The sequence below is a fragment of the Lampris incognitus genome, chromosome 14 (assembly GCF_029633865.1).
Source record: "Lampris incognitus isolate fLamInc1 chromosome 14, fLamInc1.hap2, whole genome shotgun sequence".
NCBI classification, from domain to species: domain Eukaryota; kingdom Metazoa; phylum Chordata; class Actinopteri; order Lampriformes; family Lampridae; genus Lampris; species Lampris incognitus.
The window spans coordinates 10,328,143-10,350,844 of NC_079224.1; the positions used below are offsets into that span (position 1 = coordinate 10,328,143).

The 22,702-nt window shown below is 43.8% G+C and overlaps 1 protein-coding gene across 1 annotated transcript; it reads left to right on the forward strand.

The window, feature by feature from the left end:
- The first annotated feature begins 1,199 nt into the window (after positions 1-1,199).
- LOC130124310 (oocyte zinc finger protein XlCOF8.4-like) lies at positions 1,200-15,805 on the forward strand. Its single transcript, XM_056293770.1, has 4 exons — positions 1,200-1,371; positions 4,194-4,942; positions 8,575-8,610; positions 15,719-15,805. Exons 1-4 carry the CDS (start codon positions 1,200-1,202, stop codon positions 15,803-15,805), a joined length of 1,044 nt encoding a protein of 347 aa, XP_056149745.1.
- Positions 15,806-22,702: the final 6,897 nt, after the last annotated feature.

Consider the following 22,702-nt stretch of genomic DNA (forward strand, 5'->3'; position numbering starts at 1 on the left):
GGAGAGGTGGAGGTATGCACTGGAGAGAAGAGGAATGAAAGTCAGTAGGAGCAAGACGGGATACCTATGCATGAATGAGAGGGAGGACAGTGGAATGGTCAGGATGCAAGGAGTGGAGGTGACGAAGGCATATGAGTTTAAATACTTGGAGTCAGCTGTCCAAAGTAACGGTGGAGTGCAGTAGAGAGGTGAAGAAGAGAGTGCAGGCAGGGTGGAGTGGGTGGAGAAGAGTGATTTGCAACAGAAGGGTACCAGCAAGAGTTAAAGGGGAGGTTTACAAGATGGTTGTGAGACCATATGATTTGGACACAGTGGCACTGACGAAAAGACAGGAGGTGGCAGAGTTGAAGGTGCTAAGATTTTCAGTGGGAGTAACGAAGAAGGACAGGATTAGGAACGATTATATTAGAGGGACAGCTCAGGTTGGACGGTTTGGAGACAAAGCAAGAGAGGCAAGATTGAGATGGCTTGGACATGTGTGGAGGAGAGATGCTGGGTATATTGGGAGAAGGATGCTGAATATGGAGCTGCCAGGGAAGAGGACAAGAGGAAGGCCAAAGAGGAGGTTTATGGATGTGGTGAGGGAAGACATGCAGGTGGCTGGTGTGACAGAGGAAGACGCAGAAGACAGGAAGAAATGGAAACGGATGACCCGCTGTGGCAACCCACAACGGGAGCAGCCGAAAGTAGTAGTAGTAGTAGCAGAAACTGTATTCTTTATTTGTGTTTCTTTAGTTTAACAAAAGAGGGAAGAACGAGTGTATGGAGTTAAGTCTTCAATGAACTTCCATCTGAAGAAGACGTTATACTCGAGCTACATTCATTCTCTCGTTCGCTATCTGTCCACGCCTTGTTAGGACACAATGGCTAGGGCAGAATATCGTGTGTAATACAAATAGTATTGATTTAGTAGGTATTCTATAATTCAGCTGAGTTTTATAACATATCCTTTCAATTTTTTACAGTAACTAATTTAGCTAAGACAATTTGTGGGGGGGGGGTAGTGTAAATAATATACTCCGGTCCACACTCCAAACCAGCTGGTGGCGGTACAGGACGAGTTTCTTGTTTTCCAACCGCCAATAAACACGAGGAAGAAGAAGAAGCCGAAGAAGAAGACGGGGGGGGGGGGTAACCCAGTTACGTACGACATTGTGCCGCTGGAGTTTAACTGGTTTTACTTCCCCGTTGAGTTTACCATGTCCAGGACAAACCTGCTGAGATCGTTCGTCGTCGAGCGACTAACAGCAGCAGCTGAGGAGATATTAGGAGCTTTCGAGAGGACGATAGAGGAGTATGAGGACGAGAGAGAGCGACAGAGGAGACTGCTGGATATGGTGTTGAAGCCCAGGATCACGTTACACAGAATAGGTTGGTAACACCAAGTGTCCGTGTGTGTCGTCCATTACCAAAACATTCTTGCATTCCTTCTTTCAATCTGATCTCATTGTTTATTTGCTGCGGGAATTAACACAGATCTCTCTGACCGTAGTTGTCTCTTCTTCTTCATCTTCTCTTTTTAAAAAAATATTTTTTATTATTTTTCTATGGAACACATTTCAAGACATTACACAGAGAAATGCACATTTCAACACATTATACACAGAAATAAATGTCAATTCAACATGTGGGGAACTTGTCAACTTTAACATCTTGTGTTTATACGTAAGACATCATCATCAAATATATTGAAAGAAAGAAAAAAGTAAAACTAAAAAACACTATTGTCAACATCAAAATGGACGAGGGAGATGTAAGCTTATTAAGGTAGATGTACGGGGTGGGACTTTATTTCATAGCAGCACAAGCCTGTTTCGTGCATCACGCACTCATCAGCTGCCAAGTTGGCTGTAGCCAAGTGAGTGCGTGACGCACAAAACAGGCTTGTGCTGCTATGAAATAAAGTATTTTTTCTTACATCTCTCCTAATATTCCGATCCTCATTTCATGAGCACTTTTATCAACACCATTGACGGTTTCAAAAACAAAAAAACCGCTATTATACAATTTCTACATTTTTATTACCAAGTATTTTCCCTATTATTTGAGAGGTCTTAATAGCTTTTTTGTTCGTTGTCTTGGAAATGGAGTCAAAGAGATGTTGTAGTTCAACACAAACCAGCCGGATATTAGGTGTGATCTGAAGCACTTTAGCCTTATATATGTGATATTTGCCGACAAGACGGATAAGCTTGAGAGCATTGTTAGTGGACTGTATTACAGTCTGTATTACAGTTCAGAAACGAGGCCATGTCTTCTAAAATTGGTGTCAGTCTGTTAAAGTTTAGAAAAATCAACAGAGCAACTTCAACCCAGAACTCTTGAGAGTAAGTACATTCATAGAATAAATGGGAAATAGATTCAATTTCTGTTTTGCAGAAAGAGTACATATACTGGAGATAGCTTCTTTAAATCTATGCAATAATTTATTGCAAGGGTAGTATCTATGTAATACCTTCATGTGAACTTATTTTATTTGGAATTGGGAATTTATTAAGGTCTGACCAAACTTTCTCTGCTAAGATTTCTGGAAAACTTAGTTTCCATAAAAGAGCCAATTTGGGAAAATAACTCTGATCTGAGGTCAGTATTTTTCTGATATGGCGATTATTACACATAGGATCTGATAGGTCTTCCCCACCAATTAAGAGCTTGGGAATTTCTCCACTCAAAGGGCCATATATTAATGCACTGTTGATGAGAAATAGTAACTTTGGTGATATACTTATTATAACGTCATATTCTTTTCGAGAAATATTCATATCCTTCATCTGAACAAAATCTTCATATGCGTAGAGGTTGCCTCTCTCAGTGGGTACATCTAAAACAAAGACTACACCCTTATCCATCCATTCTTTTATGTATCTGGACTTGTTTATAGACAATACATGCTGATTGTTCCATATTATGCATGAATGTGGAGAAAAATTATGCTTGAAAGCCATCATCCAAACTTCAAGAGTGCTTGTGAAAACTGGCGCTTGAGAGCAATTTATTACACTTGTAATTACAGCTGTCTAAGTGTAAACCGCTGGTTTACACTTAGACAGCTGTGGTCCTTCTCCTGTCTTTGATTGGCTGGTACTGTTTGGGTGTCTTCCTGGCTTTGACAAATGCCCAGTTAGGATAACCAAACTTAACCAGGTCATGTTTAATGTGGGATTTCTCCCCTTCCCCAGCCACTGTGTTAGTGGGGATGTTGTCAGCTCGGTGGTTCGGCGTCCTGATGATTCCTAGTTTGTGTTCCAGTGGATGATGAGAGTCAAACCTTAGGTACTGATCAGTATGTGCTGGTTTACAATAAACATCAACAATCAAATGTGCCCCATCACCAATTGCAATTTCACAGTCTAAGAAGGCTAACCTGTCATTTTTCACATCCTGCCTGGTGAACTTGATGTGGTTGTCCACAGAGTAAATGTGGTCAATGAAATGTGGTACATCCTGAGATTTAACTTTAACCAAGGTGTCATCCATAAATCTGAACCAATGGTTATGGGGTGTCCCTGGATAGGACATCAGAGCCCTTCTTTCCATTTACTCCATGTACAAGTTGGCCACTACAGGTGAGACTGGGGAACACATAGCACACCCATGCCTCTACCTATATTACTGCCCCCTGTATGTTAAGTACATGGACTGAAGACAAGTTCAGGAGCAGACATACTCGGTCAGTGTTAAGGGTGGTCCTATTGCTAAGGGTGGGGTCGTTTTGTAATATCATATGGACTACCTCCACTATATAATCAAAAAGGAATGCATGTGAAGAGAGACTTGACATCAAGAGACCATTGCTTCACCCCCCCCCATAATGATGTCCCTCACCTTATCCACAAAATCTATAGTGTTCTGAATGTGATGTTCATTACTGCCTACCAACGAGTTCACAATAGATGCAAGAAACTTAGCGATGTTAAAGGTCACTGAGTTAATCATACCAACAATAGGCCATAATGGTACATCCTGTTTATGTAGCTTAGGTAAACCATACAGATTAGCGGTAGCTTCCTCTGGGTTGAATCTGTGGTAAAAATTCTGTCAACAGGGGGAAGCTACACCTAGTCTAGGTTTACTTAAGATATTTAAACAGAATGTGCCTCGACAGCCAAACTTGAGTAGGTGTCCTGAATCAAATTTAACCTACCTCTGTAGACGCAAATAACAGCACTGATTTTGTTTTTCCCTCTATCCAGACTATGTACAGTTATCTGATCAGCAGTGTCATGAGCAGGGAGGGAGACCCAGTCTGGTCAAGGAGGAACAACAGGAACTCTGGCTCAGTCCACAGGAAGACCAACTTCCATCGCAGGATGTAGCTGATACCCCTGAGACCATATTTACTCCTCTTTGTGATGGAAATGATGATGGTAAAGATCAGCCTCTGCCCTCGCAACTCTACCAAACCAAGACAGAGGTAGACACAGAGCCCCCAGTTGTCACCTTACTTGAACTGATACAATTGGATGCTAAAGAAGACAACGTTTTAATATCAGAACCAACAAGTGACCACCATACCCTCTCTGACTGCTGTCATGTAACTAAGAGTGAAGCTGACAATACTTACAGTCACCAAAACTATGAGGAAGCAGGTTCAACTCGGAAAGCAAGGCTGAAACCTCACAAGAAGCCCTACAACAAGTGCAAGATTTGTGGGAAAGTGCTTTATAATTTGGAAATTTTTAGAATTCATATGACATTTCACACAGGGGAAAAGCCTTTCAAATGCACCACTTGTGGGAGACATTTTACCTGGAAGCATAACATGGAGAGGCATACAAGGACTCATGCAGGGCAGAAGCCATTCAGATGCACCACGTGCGGGAAAATGTTTACCCATAAGTCAAGTTTTCAAAGGCACATAAGGACTCATACAGGGGAGAAGCCATTCAGATGCACCACATGCGGGAAAATGTTTACCTGGAAGTCACATTTCCAAACGCACGTAAGGAGTCATACAGGGGAGAAGCCATTCAGATGCACCACATGCGGGAAAATGTTTACCCAGAAGTCAAATTTACGAATACACGTAAGGACTCATACAGGGGAGAAACCATTCAGATGTACCACATGCGGGAAAATGTTCATACATAAGTCAACTTTTGAAATCCACGTAAGGACTCATACCGGGGAGAAGCTGTTCCAATGCACCACATGCGGGAAAATGTTTATACATAAGTCCACTTTTGAAATCCACATAAGAACTCATACAGGCGAGAAGCCATTCAAATGCACCACATGCGGGAAAATGTTTACCCAGAAGTCAAGTTTTAAAACCCACATAAGGACTCATACAGGGGAGAAGCCATTCAGATGCACCATGTGCGGCAAAATGTTTACCCATAAGTCAAGTTTTAAAATCCACATAAGGACTCATACAGGGGAGAAGCCATTCAAATGCACCACATGCGGGAAAATGTTTACGCGGAAGACAAGTTTACAAATGCACGTACGGACTCATACAGGGGAGAAGCCGTTCAGATGCACCACATGTGGGAAAATGTTTACCCACAAGTCAAATTTTCAAACGCACATAAGGACTCATACAGGGGAGAAGCCATTCAAATGCACCATGTGCGGGAAAATGTTTTCGGATAAGTCAAGTTTCAAAAGGCACGTAAGGAGTCATACAGGGGAGAAGCCATTCAGTTGCACCATGTGCGGCAAAATGTTTACCCATAAGTCAAGTTTTAAAAGGCATGTAATGACTCATTCAAGGGAGACGCCATTCAGTTGCCGCGATTGTGGAAATGGTTTCAGCTCAGAATGGCATCTCAAACGACACGCCGTGATCCACAAAGGTGAGAGGCCTCACAGCTCACTGCAAAAAGAAGTTAACTGACTATTCATCTTAATTATTTATAATCATTTTATATCGCAACATATGTCAGGGGGTTAAATTGAATCATCATCAGGGTGCAACTGCACAGGGTGCAACACATGGGGCCCTTCGTGACTGTGCAGCAGTAAGATCAATACTTTTATATTGAAGGGCATTTTTATGCCAACGAACTTAGACTGTAGCCATGTCTCACAACTCCATTTTTTCCTTTTATTTATTTAGTTATTTTGTTATTTCTGAATTTTTTTCCCTTTTTTCTCCCAATTTAGTGGCCAATTGTTCCCTATTCTAGATCAAATACCAACCCTCGTACTATATGCGTTCGCCAACTGCATCTCTCCAACCGGCGGTGTCGAAGGAACTGCCCTGCCACCTCCGTGACAAGGCGAACCAAGCCAACGCCTGTTTTTCCGGCATACACAGAAATGTATATCATGTGACGAACACAAGCCGACCCCCGACCCCCTCCCCTCTCGAAGCAGCATTTGCCAGTGTTGCTGCTTCATTGACTCCGGCCATAGTCGGATTTGGCAGACCGAGATGCGAACCCCGGTCCCCGGTGGGCAACTACATCGACACAAAGCCGATGCTTAGACCTCTGCACCACCACAGAGAATCACAACTCCATTTCATTGGAGTCGTGGTGATACAGACTCATACAGAGTGTGACACCATAGTGTCAGATTGTTGATACTTTTTGATATTAAGGAGGGAGAACATAGTAATTCAGCAGAAAGTTCCATCACATTGCATTATGACCATATAATCATACATGCTATGTTCAGAGGGTCCTAATAAACAAACACTACAGCAAAATATCTTAAAATTCCGGATTTTGGTAGTAGGTAGAACCATGGTAAGTAAGCAGAAAGTGCAGTCACATTATTTGATCATTTATTTATAGTCTAAAGTGCCACCATCTGAGCTTCTAAATATAGATTTTCCACATCCTGAAATATGTTCCATACAAAAATGCAAACTGGACAGTCAGTCTATTTCATTTTGGCGGAAGATGATTACTGTATTCCTTATAGAATAATCTTTTGAAAAATGACTAAAGAGAGCTCCCTATAGACCACATAACATCACCTTTAAGGTCGAACGGAACATACGAGTAAGAAGCTGTTGAATAAGAAGCCAAGTTCAGCCTCATTATAAAATGCTCTCTCCCAAGGAGGTCTAATCTAAATTCTAATTGCATTCATTTGCATGAAGGTCTAGCCTTCTTCCCCTCCCATCATCAGTCTTGTGGGGCTGCAAATGTAGTAGAGAACTCAGGATTTGGGTTCGCTCTGCAAGGACTCGGATAGGATCTCCAGTTCTCAATGGACAATCACATTCTCATGTTTAATGCCGAAAATTATTTGGAGTGTTGTTAAGGTGATTCTAACAAAAACAAATTCAATTTATCGAAACCTTTTTTTATTCATCTTAACCGAGTGGCTTTTTAGAGAAACTAAATTTAGAAATGGGATTATTGAATCGGCCCTTACTGTACATTTAACTTAAGTTTTCCTGCAGTAATAGAGCCTACAGGTGCATCTCAAAAAAATTAGAATATTGTGGAAAAGTTCATTATTTTCTGTAATTTAATTCAAAAAGTGAAACTTTAATATATTCTAGATTCATTACACATAAAGTGAAATATGTCAAGCCTTTTTTGTTTTAATCTTGATTGTTACGGCTTACAGCTCATGAAAATCAGAAATCCAGTATCTCACAATATTAGAATATCCCATAAGACCAGTCAAAAAAAGGATTTATAATCCAGAAATGTCGACCTTCTGAAAAGTATGTTCATTTATGCCCTCAATACTGGGTCGGGGCTCCTTTTGCACGAATTACTGCATCAATGCGGCGTGGCATGGAGGTTATCAGCCTGTAGCACTGCTGAGGTGTTATGGAAGCCCAGGTTGCTTTGATAGCGGCCTTCAGCTCATCTGCATTGTTGGGTCTGGTGTCTCTCATCTTCCTCTTGACAATGTCCCATAAGCCACAGAAGGTCATTGCTGAAAGTGCTGGCTGTTCAGAGTGCTGTATCAAAGCATATCCATGGAAAGTTGACTGGAAGGGAAAAGTGTGGTAGGAAAAGGTACACAAGCAACAGGGATGACCGCAGCCTTGAGAGGATTGTCAAGCAAGGCCGAGTCAAGAATTTGAGGGAGCTTCACAAGGAGTGGACTGAGGCTGGAGTCAGTGCATTAAGAGCCAGCACGCACAGACGTGCTCAGGAACTGGGCTACAAGTGTCACATTCCTAGTGCCAAACCACTCCTGAACCAGAGAGACAACGTCAGAAGCGTCTTACCTGGGCTAAGGAGAAAAAGAACTGGACTGTTGGTCAGTGGTCCAAAGTCCTCTTTTCAGATGAAATGAACTTTTCCACAATATTCTAATTTTTTTAGATGCACCTGTATATGCTGTAACTGCAGGCAGGAGGTTTTTGTGTCGCCTGACTACTAAAAAGGGTCTTAGTTGGATATAATATTTTATTTTTGCTGTTTTTTGTTGAGTAATCAAACCAAAATCTGTCAAAGATGCGTAAAGTTTTCGCTGTGTCTTTTTTCCGTTTTGGTGTCTCAGAGGTCACATGACTCTGACGAAAAACCTTTATGCCTAAATAATTAAAGTGTTAATTTATATCATTCTTGTAGTGATAATTTAATAACTCATGGAGACACTAGGTTAACATGATTATAACATTTTACTGAACTCTGTTTTTTACTTATCTTCCAGGTTACATCCCCACAACCGAGAGAGTGCCCTCTACAGGTAAGGAAGATTGGCAGAACTTATTAGAATAACCATATATCACAACTCTGATCTGCTTTGTTCCATTCTACCCCAAGATAAAGGCCATTGCTAATAAATACAAAAAGACGCCAGCACAGGTGACAAAGAATAACTATAGAATTATATTATATTAGATATATATCAAATATATGTATATATAGTGGCTGTTGGGTGAAACACTACTACTACTTTCGGCTGCTCCCGTTAGGGGTCGCAACAGCAGATCATCCATTTCCATTTCTTCCTGTCTCCTGCATCTTCCTCTGTCACACCACCTGCATGTCTTTCCTCACCGCATCCATAAACCTCTTTGGCCTTCCTCTTTTCCTCTTCCCTGGCAGCTCCATATTCAGCATCCTTCTCCCAATATACCCAGCATCTCTCCTCCACACATGCTCAAGCCATCTCAGTCTTGCCTCTCTTGCTTTGTCTCCAAAACGTCCAACCTGAGCTGTCCCTCTATTATACTCATTCCGAATCCTGTCCTTCTTTGTCACTCCCAATGAAAATCTTAGCATCTTCAACTCTGCCACCTCCAGCTCCGCCTCCTGTCTTTTTGTCAGTGCCACTGTCTCCAAACCATATAACATAGCTGGTCTCACAACCATCTTGTAAACCTTCTCTTTAACTCTTGCTGGTACCCTTCTGTCATAAATCACTCCTGACACTCTTCTCCACCCCTCCACCCTGCCTGCACTCTCTTCACCTCTTTTCTGCTCTCCCCCATTACTTTGGACAGTTGACCCCAAGTATTTAAACTCATGCCTTCGTCACCTCTACTCCTTGCATCCTCACCATACTCCCTGATCTTGGGAGATGACAGCTGCACCATCAGTAGATCCGAGAGTGTGTCTGAATTGAGGTTGGACCGCCAGTCAGTTTTTTTTCCTATACATTTATTTCTGATTTTTCCCTTTTTCTCCTAATTTAGTGGCCAATCGATCCCTATTTTAGTTCAAACACCCACCCCCATACTGTATGCACTCGCCAACTGCATCTCTCCGGCTGGCAGTCTCGAAGGAAACACCTCGAGGTGAATCCAGGCTGAACCACTGCTTTTTCCGACACACACAGAGACGCATTCATGTGACGATCACAAGGCGACTCCGCCCCCCTCCTGAAGACAGCATTGCCAATTATTGCTGCTTCACCGAGTCCTGCCATAGTCGGATATGACGAGACTGGGGCGCAAACCCCGGTCCCCAGTGAGCAACTGCATCGACACAAAGCCGATGCCTAGACCGCTACACCATCGCAGACCCTTGGACCACCAGTCAGTTTTAACCTGTTTCGTGGTGTTAAGGCTAACACACAGCTAACGTTAGCGCAAGCTAGGTGTCACATACTAGTGCTAGCTGGCTAACGTTAGCTACAACCAGCACTTTTTGTTTACGCTGTATAAGAATATTTTGAGATGACAACTAAATTCACTTACTCGCACATCCATTCGAAGTCGGAGAGTGGTCTCGCCTTCTTGCAAATGGCATGCACAGTCCTAAACATGTTCTGCATTTTCATGCTGGTCTGCTCAGACATGGCTGTTAGCGCCTTTACAGAGGATGTTGCCAGGAGAGGCTCCGATTGAGCCCGAGAGGCATTCATACAGTTAATGTGACATCTGGAGGTCTCATGTTCCTTGATGTTTTCTACCTTCATTATCTTGTTACCGATGACAAATTAATTGCTATGGTTTTTGGCATACTGGCGACAGACGGAGCAACTCATTATCACGGTCTGTACATTATACTCCAACCAGCCTCTCGCAGCTCCTTTATCGTCATACCTCCACTTTTCACTAAACTTTCTTTTTTTGGGTTTGGTGGTGATGGTGGCTTCTTCCTCCTCTTCGGGGCATGGTTGTCTTTTTGGTGGTGGTTTTGTGCCTTCTAAATATCGCCACATAACTGGTGTTGCTCGCTAACGTTAGTTAAAAGAATAGAGTAGGCTAGTACTGAGTTTGATGGGTGCTGCTGTCGTTGTTCCTCGAGTGTGTGCGTAATGTTACCCGCCAGTAGCATCTAGCAACATTCTAATGCACTTTGGTTAATTTCTGTTATTGTTGTGGTTATGTTATTGTTCTAATGCACTTTGGTTGGTTAATATCTTTTATTGTCGTTGCTAAGGAGAGAGAGAGGGAGAGAGAGCAAGAGAGATGGGGGGGTTAAGTGGTTGGATTTCACTTTTTTTGTTACTCGCCATGTGGCGGGTAGGCTTCCGAGATTTACTCACCAATCAGAAAATCTACTCGCATTTGGTCGGTGGCGAGTGTTAATTTCGGACCCTGGTAACAGGGTAGTAGTTCTTAAAGAAGTGCATTTTCAACCTGTGCCGAAAGATGGGCAGCGACTCCGCTGTCCTGACATCAGTGGGGAGTTCATTCCACCACTTTGGGGCCAGGATAGAAAAGAGCCGTGACCGGGTTGATCGGCAGCAGGGGCCTCTGAGCGATGGGGCAACCAGGCGTCCCAAGGCAGCAGAGTGAAGTGGTCAGGCAGGGGTGTAGGGCTTGACCATGGCCTGGAGATAGGAAGGAGCTGTTCCTTTCACTGCCCTGTAGGCTAGCACCAGAGTCTTAAACTGGATACGAGCAGCTACTGGGAGCCAGTGTAGGGACATGAGAAGAAGAGTTGTGTGGGAAAACTTAGGGCGGTTGACACCAGACGAGCTGCAGCTTTCTGAGCAAGCTCCAGGGGTTTGATGGCTGATGCCAGGGCGCCAGCAAGGAGGGAGTTGCTGTAGCCCAGCCAGGAGATGACCAGAGCCTGGATGAGTACCTGTGCCATCTCGTCGGTGAGGAATGGGCGAATCTTCCTGATGTTATAGAGGAGAAATCTGCAGGAGCGAACAACCGATGCAACGTTTACAGCAAACGACAGTTGGTCGTCCAGGATCACACCCAGATTCCTCACAGTCTGAGTTGGCGTCACCACGGTGTTGTCAATGGTGATGCCCAGGTCTCAGTGCGGGCAACCTTTCCCTGGGAGGAGCATCAGCTCTGTCTTGTCCAGATTGAGCTTTAGGTGGTGTGTCGCCATCCACTCCGAGATGCCAGTCAAGCACGCAGCATTGTGTGTCTCTACTTGTGTGTCAGAGGGAGGGAAGGACAAGATCAGCTGGGTGTCATCAGCATAACAATGGTAAGAGAAGTCATGCGAGCGAATAACAGAACCCAGGGATGTCGTGTACAGGGAGAACAGGAGAGTACCCAGAACCAAACCTTGTGGAATGCCTGTAGTCAGTCTGTGAGGCTCCGACACAGATCCCCTCCATGACACCTGGTTGGAGTGACCCATCAGGTAGGATGCAAACATTGAGAGTGCAGAGCCTGTGACACCCAGCCCCTCGAGGGTAGAGAGGAGGATCTGGTGGTTCACAGTGTCGAACGCAGCTGACAGGTCCAGGAGTATCAGGACAGCGAGAGAGAGAGTTTGCTCTCGCAGAGTGCAGCGATTCTGTCACTGCAAGGAGGGCTGTCTCTGTCGAGTGACCCACCCTGAACCCAGACTGGTTGGGGTCCAGGAGGCTGTTCTGGTGGAGGTACAAAGAAAGTTGGTTAAAGACAGCACATTCGAGGGTTTTGGATAGAAAGGGTAGAAGGGAAACCAGTCTGTAGTTTTTGATGACAGAGGGATTAAGTGATGGTTTCTTGAGAAGGGGGGGTGACTCTAGCAGCCTTGAAGGCAGATGGAAAGCATCCTGCCTGGAGGAGGTGTTGATGAGGTGAGTTAGAAAGGGAAGGAGTTCAGGTGCTATAGACTGAAGACGAGGGGAGGGGACCGGGTCAAGGGAGCATGTGGTAGGGCGACTGGATGTGATGAGGTTGAGGACCTCATCGGGGGAGAGGGGAGCAAGGTGGGATAGGGTGGGATGTGGAGAGGTGAGGGAGGGTGCAGAGGGTGAGATAGTGCAAGCAGCACTAACCGGGTGGTGAGAAAAGGAGGATCTTATGTTGTTTGCCTTCTTGTCAAAGAAGTCAGCGAAGTCATCAGGGAGAAGGGAAGAAGTAGGAGGAGGAGGTGGGGGTTGAAGAAGTGTAGAGGTTTCAAAGAGTTTTTTAGGATTAGAGGCAAAGGATTGGATTTTAGAGCGATACAAGGCAGCTTTAGCAGCAGAAAGGGAGGAGAAGAAAGTGGAAAGAAGATATTGGAAGTTGAGAAGGTCCTCTAGGAGTTTGCCTTTTCTCCATTTGCGCTCTGCCACTCTTAGGCTCCGTCTATCAGTACATACTAAGTTGGACAGCCAAGGGGCAGGTGGAGATGGGCGTGGAGTTGGAGGTGAGGGGACAGAGATTGTCCAGAGAAGAGGAGAGGGTAGAGAGAAGAACATCAGTAGCAGGGTCAGGGGGTAGGAGAAAGATTCAGGTGTTGGGAGGATAGAGGTAACAGAGGAAGAAAGATCAGTGGCAGAGAGAGAGCTGAGGTGTCTACGGGTGGAAACCATGTGGGTAGGGGGAGGGGATAAGAGAGGGAGAGAGAGTAGGACATTGAAATAGTGGTCAGAGAGCTGGAGGGGAGTAACAGAGAGATTGGAAATAGGACAGTGTCTAGTAAAGATAAGGTCCAACAGGTTGCCGGCCTTGTGGGTAGGAGGACAGGGTGAGAGATGAAGGTCAAAGCAGGAAAGGAAAGAGAGAAGAGGATGAAGCTTGTCAGTGTGGATGTTGAAGTCACTGAGAAGGATGAGTGCAGAGTCATCATCAGGGAAGACAACAAGTAAAGTACTTAGGACATGCCATAACAGCAGAAGGTAAATCCCTCTCACCTAAGAGGGTTACTGCAATTCAGAAGGTACCAAAACCGTGCATGAAGAAACAAATGATGAGCTTCCTAGGAATGACATCCTATTGTAGGCAATGGATACCTAACTATGCTGAAATGGAGGCACCATTATCAAACATGATCCATGGAAATGGCTTATTGCCACATGACCCCATACCATAGACGGAACGGGCAGAAAAGGCATTAACAGAGTTGAAAACAGTATTGCAGACATCACCTACGTTAGGATTGCCTGACCCTGAAAAACAATTCACACAAACGGTGGATGAGAAAGGAGGTTATATGTCATCAGTACTGCTCCAGGAGCATGGGGGCAGACAACACCCAGTGGCATATTTCTCTGCAAAATTAGATTCAGTTACAGTGGGCCGGCCAGGGTGTTTGCGATCAGTGGCCGCAGCCGAAAAAGGTGTATTGGCCCCCAGAGACATAGTGGGATATGCACCACTCACTCTCCTTGTACCGCATGCGGTATCATTAATCCTGCTAGAACAAAAGCCATCACATTTGTCAGCAGCAAGGTGGCTCAGGTACAACACGGTGTTATTAGAAATGCCCAATATTACAGTTAAATGATATACTGTGCTTAACCCTGCTTCTTTGCTCCCAACAGCAGAAGATGGTGAACCACATGATTTTGTGGCTGCAATAACCTCTGTTCGCTCCCCTTGAACAGACATGAAGGAACAACCAATACCAAACCCGGATCTAGAAATATTTTTTGACGGATCCACTTCCTGCAATTCTGACACTGGAAAGAATCAAGTGGGCTATGCAGTAGTATCACATCATGCCATTTTGAAATCAGGATCCTTGCCATATCATTGGTTGGCACAGGTAGCAGAGTTAAAGGCTCTGACTGAGGCCTGCAAATTGGCAAAAGATTAAAACAGTCAACATCTATACCCATTCCAGGTATGCACACGGTGTTGTACATGATTTTGGCACTCTGTGGAAAAATGCGCAGGCGGATGTGGCTGCTAAGGCAGCTGCACAAAATTCTTCATCTGAAACTCAGATGGTGGCCACTGCTGTACAAACTCCCAACAGACCTAAAGGAAAGGCAAAGCAGAGCAGAAAAATCAGAAATAGTTCAGTGGGGAAAGCAGGGTGCAGAAAGGTAGAAGGCTTCTGGCATGGGCCAGATGACAAGCCCTGTTCACTTAAATGTTTTTTCCCTAGTCCACAGTGGTGTAGCGGTCTAAGCATCGGCTTTGTGTCGATGCATTTGCCCACTGGGGACCAGCTGCTCATCAGATCCAACTATGGCCGGACTCGATGAAGCAGCAATAATTGGCAACGCTGTCTTCGTGAGGGGGGCGGAGTCGGCTTGTGTTCGTCACATGAATGCGTCTGTGTGTGTCGTAAAAAGCAGTGGTTTGGCCTGGCAGTCTCCAGCCGGAGAGATGCAGTTGGCGAACGCATGCAGTACGAGGGTAGGTGTTTGAACAAAAATAGGGATCGATTGGCCACTAAATTGGGAGAAAAAAGGAAAAATCAGAAATAAATTTAGGAAAAAAAAAATTTTGTCCCTTACTATGCTAAGTTGACACATGGAAAGGATGATGTGTCAAAAGTATGGCTGTGTACTACATTAAACAAAGTGTGGTATACAAAAGGCTTCTAAAATTATTCCCAAACATTTTGTCAAAACTGTGTTATTTGTGCAACAAACAACGTCGGCCGTGGCCACCAGGTAAATCAAGGGGTCCACCCACAACCTCACAAACTATTCGATTTTCTTCAAATGGATTTTATTTAACTAACAGCAAGTGAAGGGAAAAAACATTGTCTGGTAACAGTAGATATGTTTTTTAAATGGGTGGAAGCGTTACCAACTTCAAAGCAAGATAAAAGTGCAGTGTCTAAAACATTAATCAGGGAAATTATTCCTCGCTGGGGAATTCCAAGCAAAATTAGCAGCAATAATAGCACACCATTTGTGAACGCTGCACTAAGAAGTGTGGGAAATTATTTAGGCATAGACATGAAACCACAATGTACCTATCACCCAGCTAGTGGAGGAGCGATACAGCAAGAGAATGGTACTCTAAAAAAATAAATTGGCTAAATGTTGCAAAGAGACAGGACTATCATGGACAAAGGCTCTCCCTCTTATGCTAATGTACACCAGGGCAAGGGTAAGACAAAAGAATGGGTTAAGTCCATTCGGAAAATTGTTTGGAAGACCATTGAACACATGAATTGGGCCAGCCCAAAGACACCTTCCCCACACCAGCCAGTGTGAGGATGAAATGTTGCGTTATTGTGTAAACCTGTCCTCTGTGCTCTCTGATGTTCATAAGCAGATCAAAGCAGCCCTACCAGAACCGGCAGAGGGACCATTACACGACCTGTGGCCCGGAGACTGGGTAGTGGTGAAGGACCACAGATGAAAGGCCTAGAACAAACCGAGTTGGTTGGGACCATACCAAGTGTTGCTGACAACGGAAATGGCAGTCAAGGTCGCTGAGAGGGCAACGTGGATACACACCAGCCACTGTAAAAGAGTACCCAGTCCCCTAGATGACACCACAGCGACGCCCGACACTCAGTAGAGTGAGAATGGCAAACGAGAGGACACCACGAGATGGACATCTGTGCATATTATTGTTAATGATACTGACGATAGTTTGGCTGTTTGCTTTTGCAACTGAAAGGGTTAAACCTGAGTCATGTCAAGAGAGGTAGCAAACCCACTGGACAATCCATCGCTCATCTTGAAAGAGCGTCAGCAGCAGTATCTGATATGACAGAATTTGTGGTGGCAACGTGCCAAGCACGAGAAACAGCAAGTGTCAAATGATTCATGCTGGCTGTGTATGTCAGCTCAACCACAAGTGTGGGTGATTCTGCTGCCATATACAGCCGAATCATGCACTCAGTCCAGCCTATCATCTAATGTCACATGTCCCTGGTACTCCATGGTGGCCAGAGGATTTAGTGGAATGACTAGTGCCAGCAACTTGGAAAATTTCATCAACCAAAATTGCCCGCCAGTCGAACCTACTGGGGGAGCTGTCCCACATTGGGCACCCCCCATTTGGCCAACAACTAGTTTTGAATGATTTTATCACACCGGCGGAAGTCTCAGTGACAGCATAGCTAACAACTCTAAATTAGAGGATGGTAGTACCCCGCATGACATGGGTAATTTTACAGGAAACCGCTCCATCACGCATGTCATCCATTCAGATACAGGATTCAGTTGTACTAAAGAGGGTAAAAGCCACAGAGCATGTAACGATGCCACAGCTTCAGCACTGTTACTGTAAGAACTCTCTGTCCCTGACATTTATTGGTTATGTGGAAAAAAAACACTTAAGGTGCGTATTACCTACAGCTTGGGAGAGGGTTAAGCACGAGAGTAGTCTTATCCCAGCAAATACACATCACGCCAGCTGACCACAATGGCACCCCAAAACAGCACAATCATGTCCAAAAACGAGAATATACAGAAGACCCTAAGGTTTGGATAGACGGCATCGGAGTTCCCAGCGGAGTACCCACTGAATTCAAAGCCCGTAATCAGGCGGCGGCAGGGTTTGAATCCAGTATCTTCTGGTGAATGCAATAAATAAAAATGTCGAGTGGATCAATTATCTTTATTATAATCAACAACAATTCATTAATTATTCGAGAGATGCATTGGGCTCGTTAGGGGAACAGGTGCATGCAACCTTGCAGATGTTCTGCCAAAACCGACTTGCCTTAGATATGATATTGGCAGAAAAGGGAGGTGTTTGCAGTGTTCAGTGACATTTTTTGTACCTTCATTCCCAACAACACCGCACCCACGGGCTCTTTCAATACAGCCATGGGCAAACTAGATGAAATGGCAAATGAGATGATGCAAAACATGGGCCACAGCATGTGGACCCTCGATTGGTTTGCATGGGGGGCACTTTTTGTAAAGAAAGCTTTAGGCTGCAACATAGGCCTTCTTGCTATTGGAATAATGTTGTGTTGTGTCACACCTTGTTTAAGGTCAACCATCAATAGCATGAATGATGTCACGGTTAAAACCAGTATGTTATGCTTTCCCACTCACATCTTGTTGGAAAAGTTAATGATGATTTTAACCCATCTGACCATGACCTGTACCCAGTCCCTGATTGGATACCTCCTTATCTGAATCACAACGATGAAGATGTTTATCACTGTGAAATCTTGATTTGCGATTTGTGAAGTATACTAAATGACTCACCATACTGAAACTTGTCACCACAAGGGGTGTTGCAACTATGTTCTGTTCTTCTTATTGCCACATACTCACTCACTGTATTTCTGCATTACCTTGCGTGTATTTTTATATTGTTGTATTCTTTTTTTATATTTTACTTTTATATTTTTAAATGTTTTTATCCCATTTATTGTTTCATCATTTACTCATTGTTTAATGTTACTGGGGACTATGTTGTGTTTTAGATGGATTTTGAGCATTCACGTAAGTTTTTCCCAAATGTCAACACTGGGTTTTTTCTTGTGATTTGGCTGCTCAAATTAGTGTAGGTAACTTCTTGAGTCTTGTACTCATTTCTAGTCAAGAGTGGGGTAAGATGTTTGCCTTGAGAGGGTGTGGTATAATTGTGGCTTCTGTCTGACTGCTGAATTTATATGGATTGTGTTGATGTAAATCTGAAGCATCTGAAGCTAATGTCTCTCACTAACCATGAGTTAAGGCTAATTTGGCATTCATCAATTACTTTCCACACATTCATATTTTCACTTTCAGGTGGATCTTTGGATATATGTATGCCCAAGTATTAAACAGTGGATTTTATAGGAATGTTGTATGCTTCTGTTAAATGACTTTGGTGAATTGGCATTAACTCACATTTATTCAAATGTAGTTTTAGACCAGAGGCTTTAGAGAAAGTGTTAATCAGTTGTAGTATATTTGGGATTTTAGTTAACTGCTTCATAAAGATGGTTGTATCATCCGTTAACTGGCTAATAATGGCTGGTGTTCCAAGAGCATCTAACGGGGCAATGTCAGAATTTTTTATTAAGATGGAAAGCATTTCTGTGGCTATTATAAAGAGAAATTGAGAAATGGGGCAACCCTGTTTAATCCCTTGTTTTATCGTAAATCCAGGTGATGTGCCACCTGGTAAAGAGACTTAAGTATTTGTATTTTCATAAAAAGATTCTACAATGTTTTGCAATTTATCCCCAAAACCTAACTTTAAACAATGGAAAATAAAAGGGTGCCCAGTTGAATCAAATGCTTCGTAAAAGTCAAGAAATAAAATAAAACCATAAGCTTCTATTAAATGTCTGTAATCTAAAAGCTTGAGGACTAAGCTAATATTGTTGTGAATGGATCTGCCCTTCATGAAGCCAGATAGGGAATCACTTATAATTTTATTTTAAGTTATTTTTTAACCTATTGGCATGAATAAGGGTTAAAAATTTGTAATCGTTATTTAGTAATGTGATTGGTCTTAGATTGTCTAGTAGTTTGGAGTCATTGACAGGCTTGGGAATTAAAGTTATTAAACCTTGTTTCGTGGTTGAAGGAAATGTCATGTTTTCAGTTACTTCATGTAACATAAAGGAATGGATCCTTTAACAAATTCCAAAAATGTCTATAAAAATGTACAGTAAGCCTCGTTGAAGAGCAGCTTTGATCAGTTGCGCTTTAATCTACTTGTCGATGTCGTTAAATTCCCAATTCTTCGCTAGCATACGTAGTCTTGTACAGTATGTGTCTAAATGTTCACCTGGCTGTTGCACTGCCTTTCTTAACATGTACACTTGGTATTGCACATTCTTTTTAGGCGTGAAGTACTTTTCTAGCTTCTGCTTTACCTCAGCAAACTTGTCAGCCTCTGCTGCTAGCGTGTCATAAAGGTCCTGCACCGCTGTCCTGCTAATAGCAGCTATGCGTTTTGCCTTGCATCGCCTGTAATGTTCATGGCAGTAGTATATAAGTAGTATATAGTATATAGTATAAAATTTTCAAACCTCTGCACCCATTTGGTCCAGCGTGGTCCTACCGAGCTTGGATCCGTGTCTGTGTTGAGAGCTGGTAAAGTGACGGTGTTTGCGAGTGACATTTTGAATTCAGTCTCTTGCTAGCCACTCATTCAGTCTCTTGCTAGCCACTCATTCAGTCTCTTGTGCTAGCCACTCATTCAGTCTCTTGCTAGCCACTCATTCAGTCTCTTGTGCTAGCCACTCATTCAGTCTCTTACTAGCCACTCATTCAGTCTCTTGCTAGCCACTCATTCAGTTTCATGTGCCAGCCACTCGTGGTAGTCCGTTGCTTAGCTAGTTTAGCACTTCGTTTTTGTTCGGTTTAGTTTCTTTACTTGCGTGCAGTGCAGTGTGTCATTCGTCGTCCTTTTGTCCTCGTCACCAACGTGATGTTCTCGTGAGTAATACAAATAAGCAGACAACTTATTAAACAAACGCGGGCGAAACTTTACTGGAGAATCACAGGTTCAATGGATACAGCCGTACTGCTGTCTGACTAACCGATTTCGCGGGTTCTGCCTCACGTAATGTATGACTGCGCATGACGGCAATACGTCACTGTCGTAAATATTGTAGCGAATTCGGGGGGGGGGGGGCAACCACAGGAACTGCCTCGGCCAGGACGCGACCCCGTATCGCCCACACCAGGGGAGACATCGCTGACCGCTCGACTAAAGGGTCCGACCCATTAGTCAAGGACCAACGTGTCTACTTATCCATGCACGTTACAATATTAATCACTGTACTGTTGTACATATCCGTAAACGTTACAACAGGCTTCCTACAAGTGTACCGCGCTACACATGCCACCACCGGAGTGTCTCCGTTCGAGCTACTACATGGCAGGAAAATGCGCACACGCCTCAACGTTCTCGCCCCACCACCGACGAACACCGACTCCGAATTAAAGCCTACACTGACTCCAGACGTGGAGCACGATTGCCTGTTTTCAAAGAGGGGGACAGAGTGCGAATAAGAAAGCCTACACATGCTCCTAAGGCGCACCCACAAGACACTCGGCCGTTGGAGATTAGAAAGAAAATTGGCCCACGCACTTGTCTATTGGCTGACGGTAAGAAATGACATGCACGAGCTCATCGCGGGATCTACCGAGTCACTACTTCTCCGTTCCTGGACAGGACAACACTGAAGCCACGAACACTTGCACGACCCTTGTTATTGTGGTTTATACTGACGAGGAGACTGGCGGGTAGTCCTTTTTATTAACTTTATTCAGGAACAAAGAACAACAACCTTGCATGCGAATCCTAACCGACTTCAGTTCTGCTTACGTACATCCGCCTGAGAGCACGCCTACTGGCCTCTCGTCGTAATACCTATAGTATAGGCTCACCACCGTATTACTCCTTGTATATGTTCAAACCCATATACCACACCTGTTCGTGTCAGACGACCGCCTTCTTTGATTCAAGACTATGTGACTTAAGCACACACTCAATTACAGTTACGCTTACACTAGTCTACACACACCATTCATATACCTTTTATACATTTATACATTCTCATACCTTTTTATACATATTTTTTTACAACCATATTCATGTTGCTTAATGTAACCTTTTGAAAATGTTCATTGTTGCTTGGACATTGAGAGTGAATCATTCCACAAATTTATATTGATACTTAACAGTGTTACGATATGATGCTCCATTTTTATTATTGTGTACCTAACAGTTATCAATGATATTGTAACGTGCATGGATAAGTCGACTGGTTAACGTTGTTGCTTGCAGAGTGTGAGACACGGGTTCGCGTCCCAGTTGTGGCGGTCCCGGGCTGCTCCCCGAATTCGCTGCATTGGTGTTAGAAGTGGGATGATGAGACCGTGAGGTCATCGGAAGTGCGTGCGCCCAGAGGTGTAAGGAAGCTGATATGCTGAAGGCTTCCCGAAGGAGGGGGGTCGTGTAACGTGCATGGATAAGTAGACACGTTGGTCTTGACTAATGGGTGGGACCCTTTAGTCAACTGGTTAACGTTGTCGCTTGCAGAGTGGGAGATACGGGTTCGTGTCCCAGCTGTAGCGGTTCCCGGACTGGCCCCCGAAATCACTACAGTATTTTAGTATGACAACAGTATGCTTCTTTTTATTACTATTCTGACTTCTAGCGATAATGCTTTATGGTATTGAATGCTGATATTTTCTAGTGCTTAAGGTTATGCACGTAATCTTAATTATTAATTCTATCGCTAGCTATGCTAGGTTCTGTTAATTACCTTTACGTAACGGGGGAATATGTTGTGTTCTATGCATACACCAGTACGTGGCACCAATGTTATGAATGCCCTGTTGTGTGTAACGTAAATCAGAACCGAGACGAAAAGAAGAGAATAAGAACCGATTGATCATTACTACTGTGATCCGTGCTTTACTTATACATACACAACACACATCCAAACATAAATGGTGTGGTTTTTTTTTTTACTTTCCTGTGGCACAATTATAGACTTAATAAAATAATAAATGCATATTCCGGCTCAGTACTGTGTGTTTATTCATTTCACCATCTTGGATCACATACATAACTGCTCAAATCTCGCGGGACTTGCCGATGTCACTATTTCATGGCAAGCTGTAAGGTACAAAGGTTATTCTGACTAGCAGAATGTTACATCTCTCTTTTTCCGAAAAGTGCCGCCATACACACTACCAGAACAATCCTATTGGTGTAACATTTTTGAAATACAGTAGGCGGGAGGTACTGGATCTCATCAAGTCATCAAGGTGCAATAACTCTGTGATGACAAATAAGGAAGACAAAGCATGAACAGGTAGGTTCACTACAGGTAAGTGCATTCACAGTAATATGAACAGGTAAGTGCAATAGCATTACAGGTAAGTGCATTCACGTGGATATGAACAGGTAAGTAGAAAACATTACAGGAAAGTGCATTCACATGATTTTTTCCATTTTTTCATAGGGCAGCGATCCGCCTACACCCTTTACAAATGCTCACAAATCAAGAACTTGTCTTGGTTTGATCGTGCGACCTGATCGTGTGGTATAGCCAAACTGATGTCCGTTTGGCTGACTGTCCAGGTCTGGGGGTTCAGCAGGTTCCTGCCGACGAACCTGTGCGTTGCTGGTGCTGGGCTCCGCCTGCTGGGTGTCTGTTGCACTTGCATCTTCTTTGTTTTCGCGGAGGTGTCGGCGGTTGAATCGATAGGTCTGTTCTTCTCGGATTTTGATGTGGTAACTTCTATGTGTCTGCAGGCCGTGTTACCATTGCGGGTTTCCAGGTTCCATCTTCCTGCCGGAAAAGAATTGCTGCACCTAGGGCAGGTGGGGCAG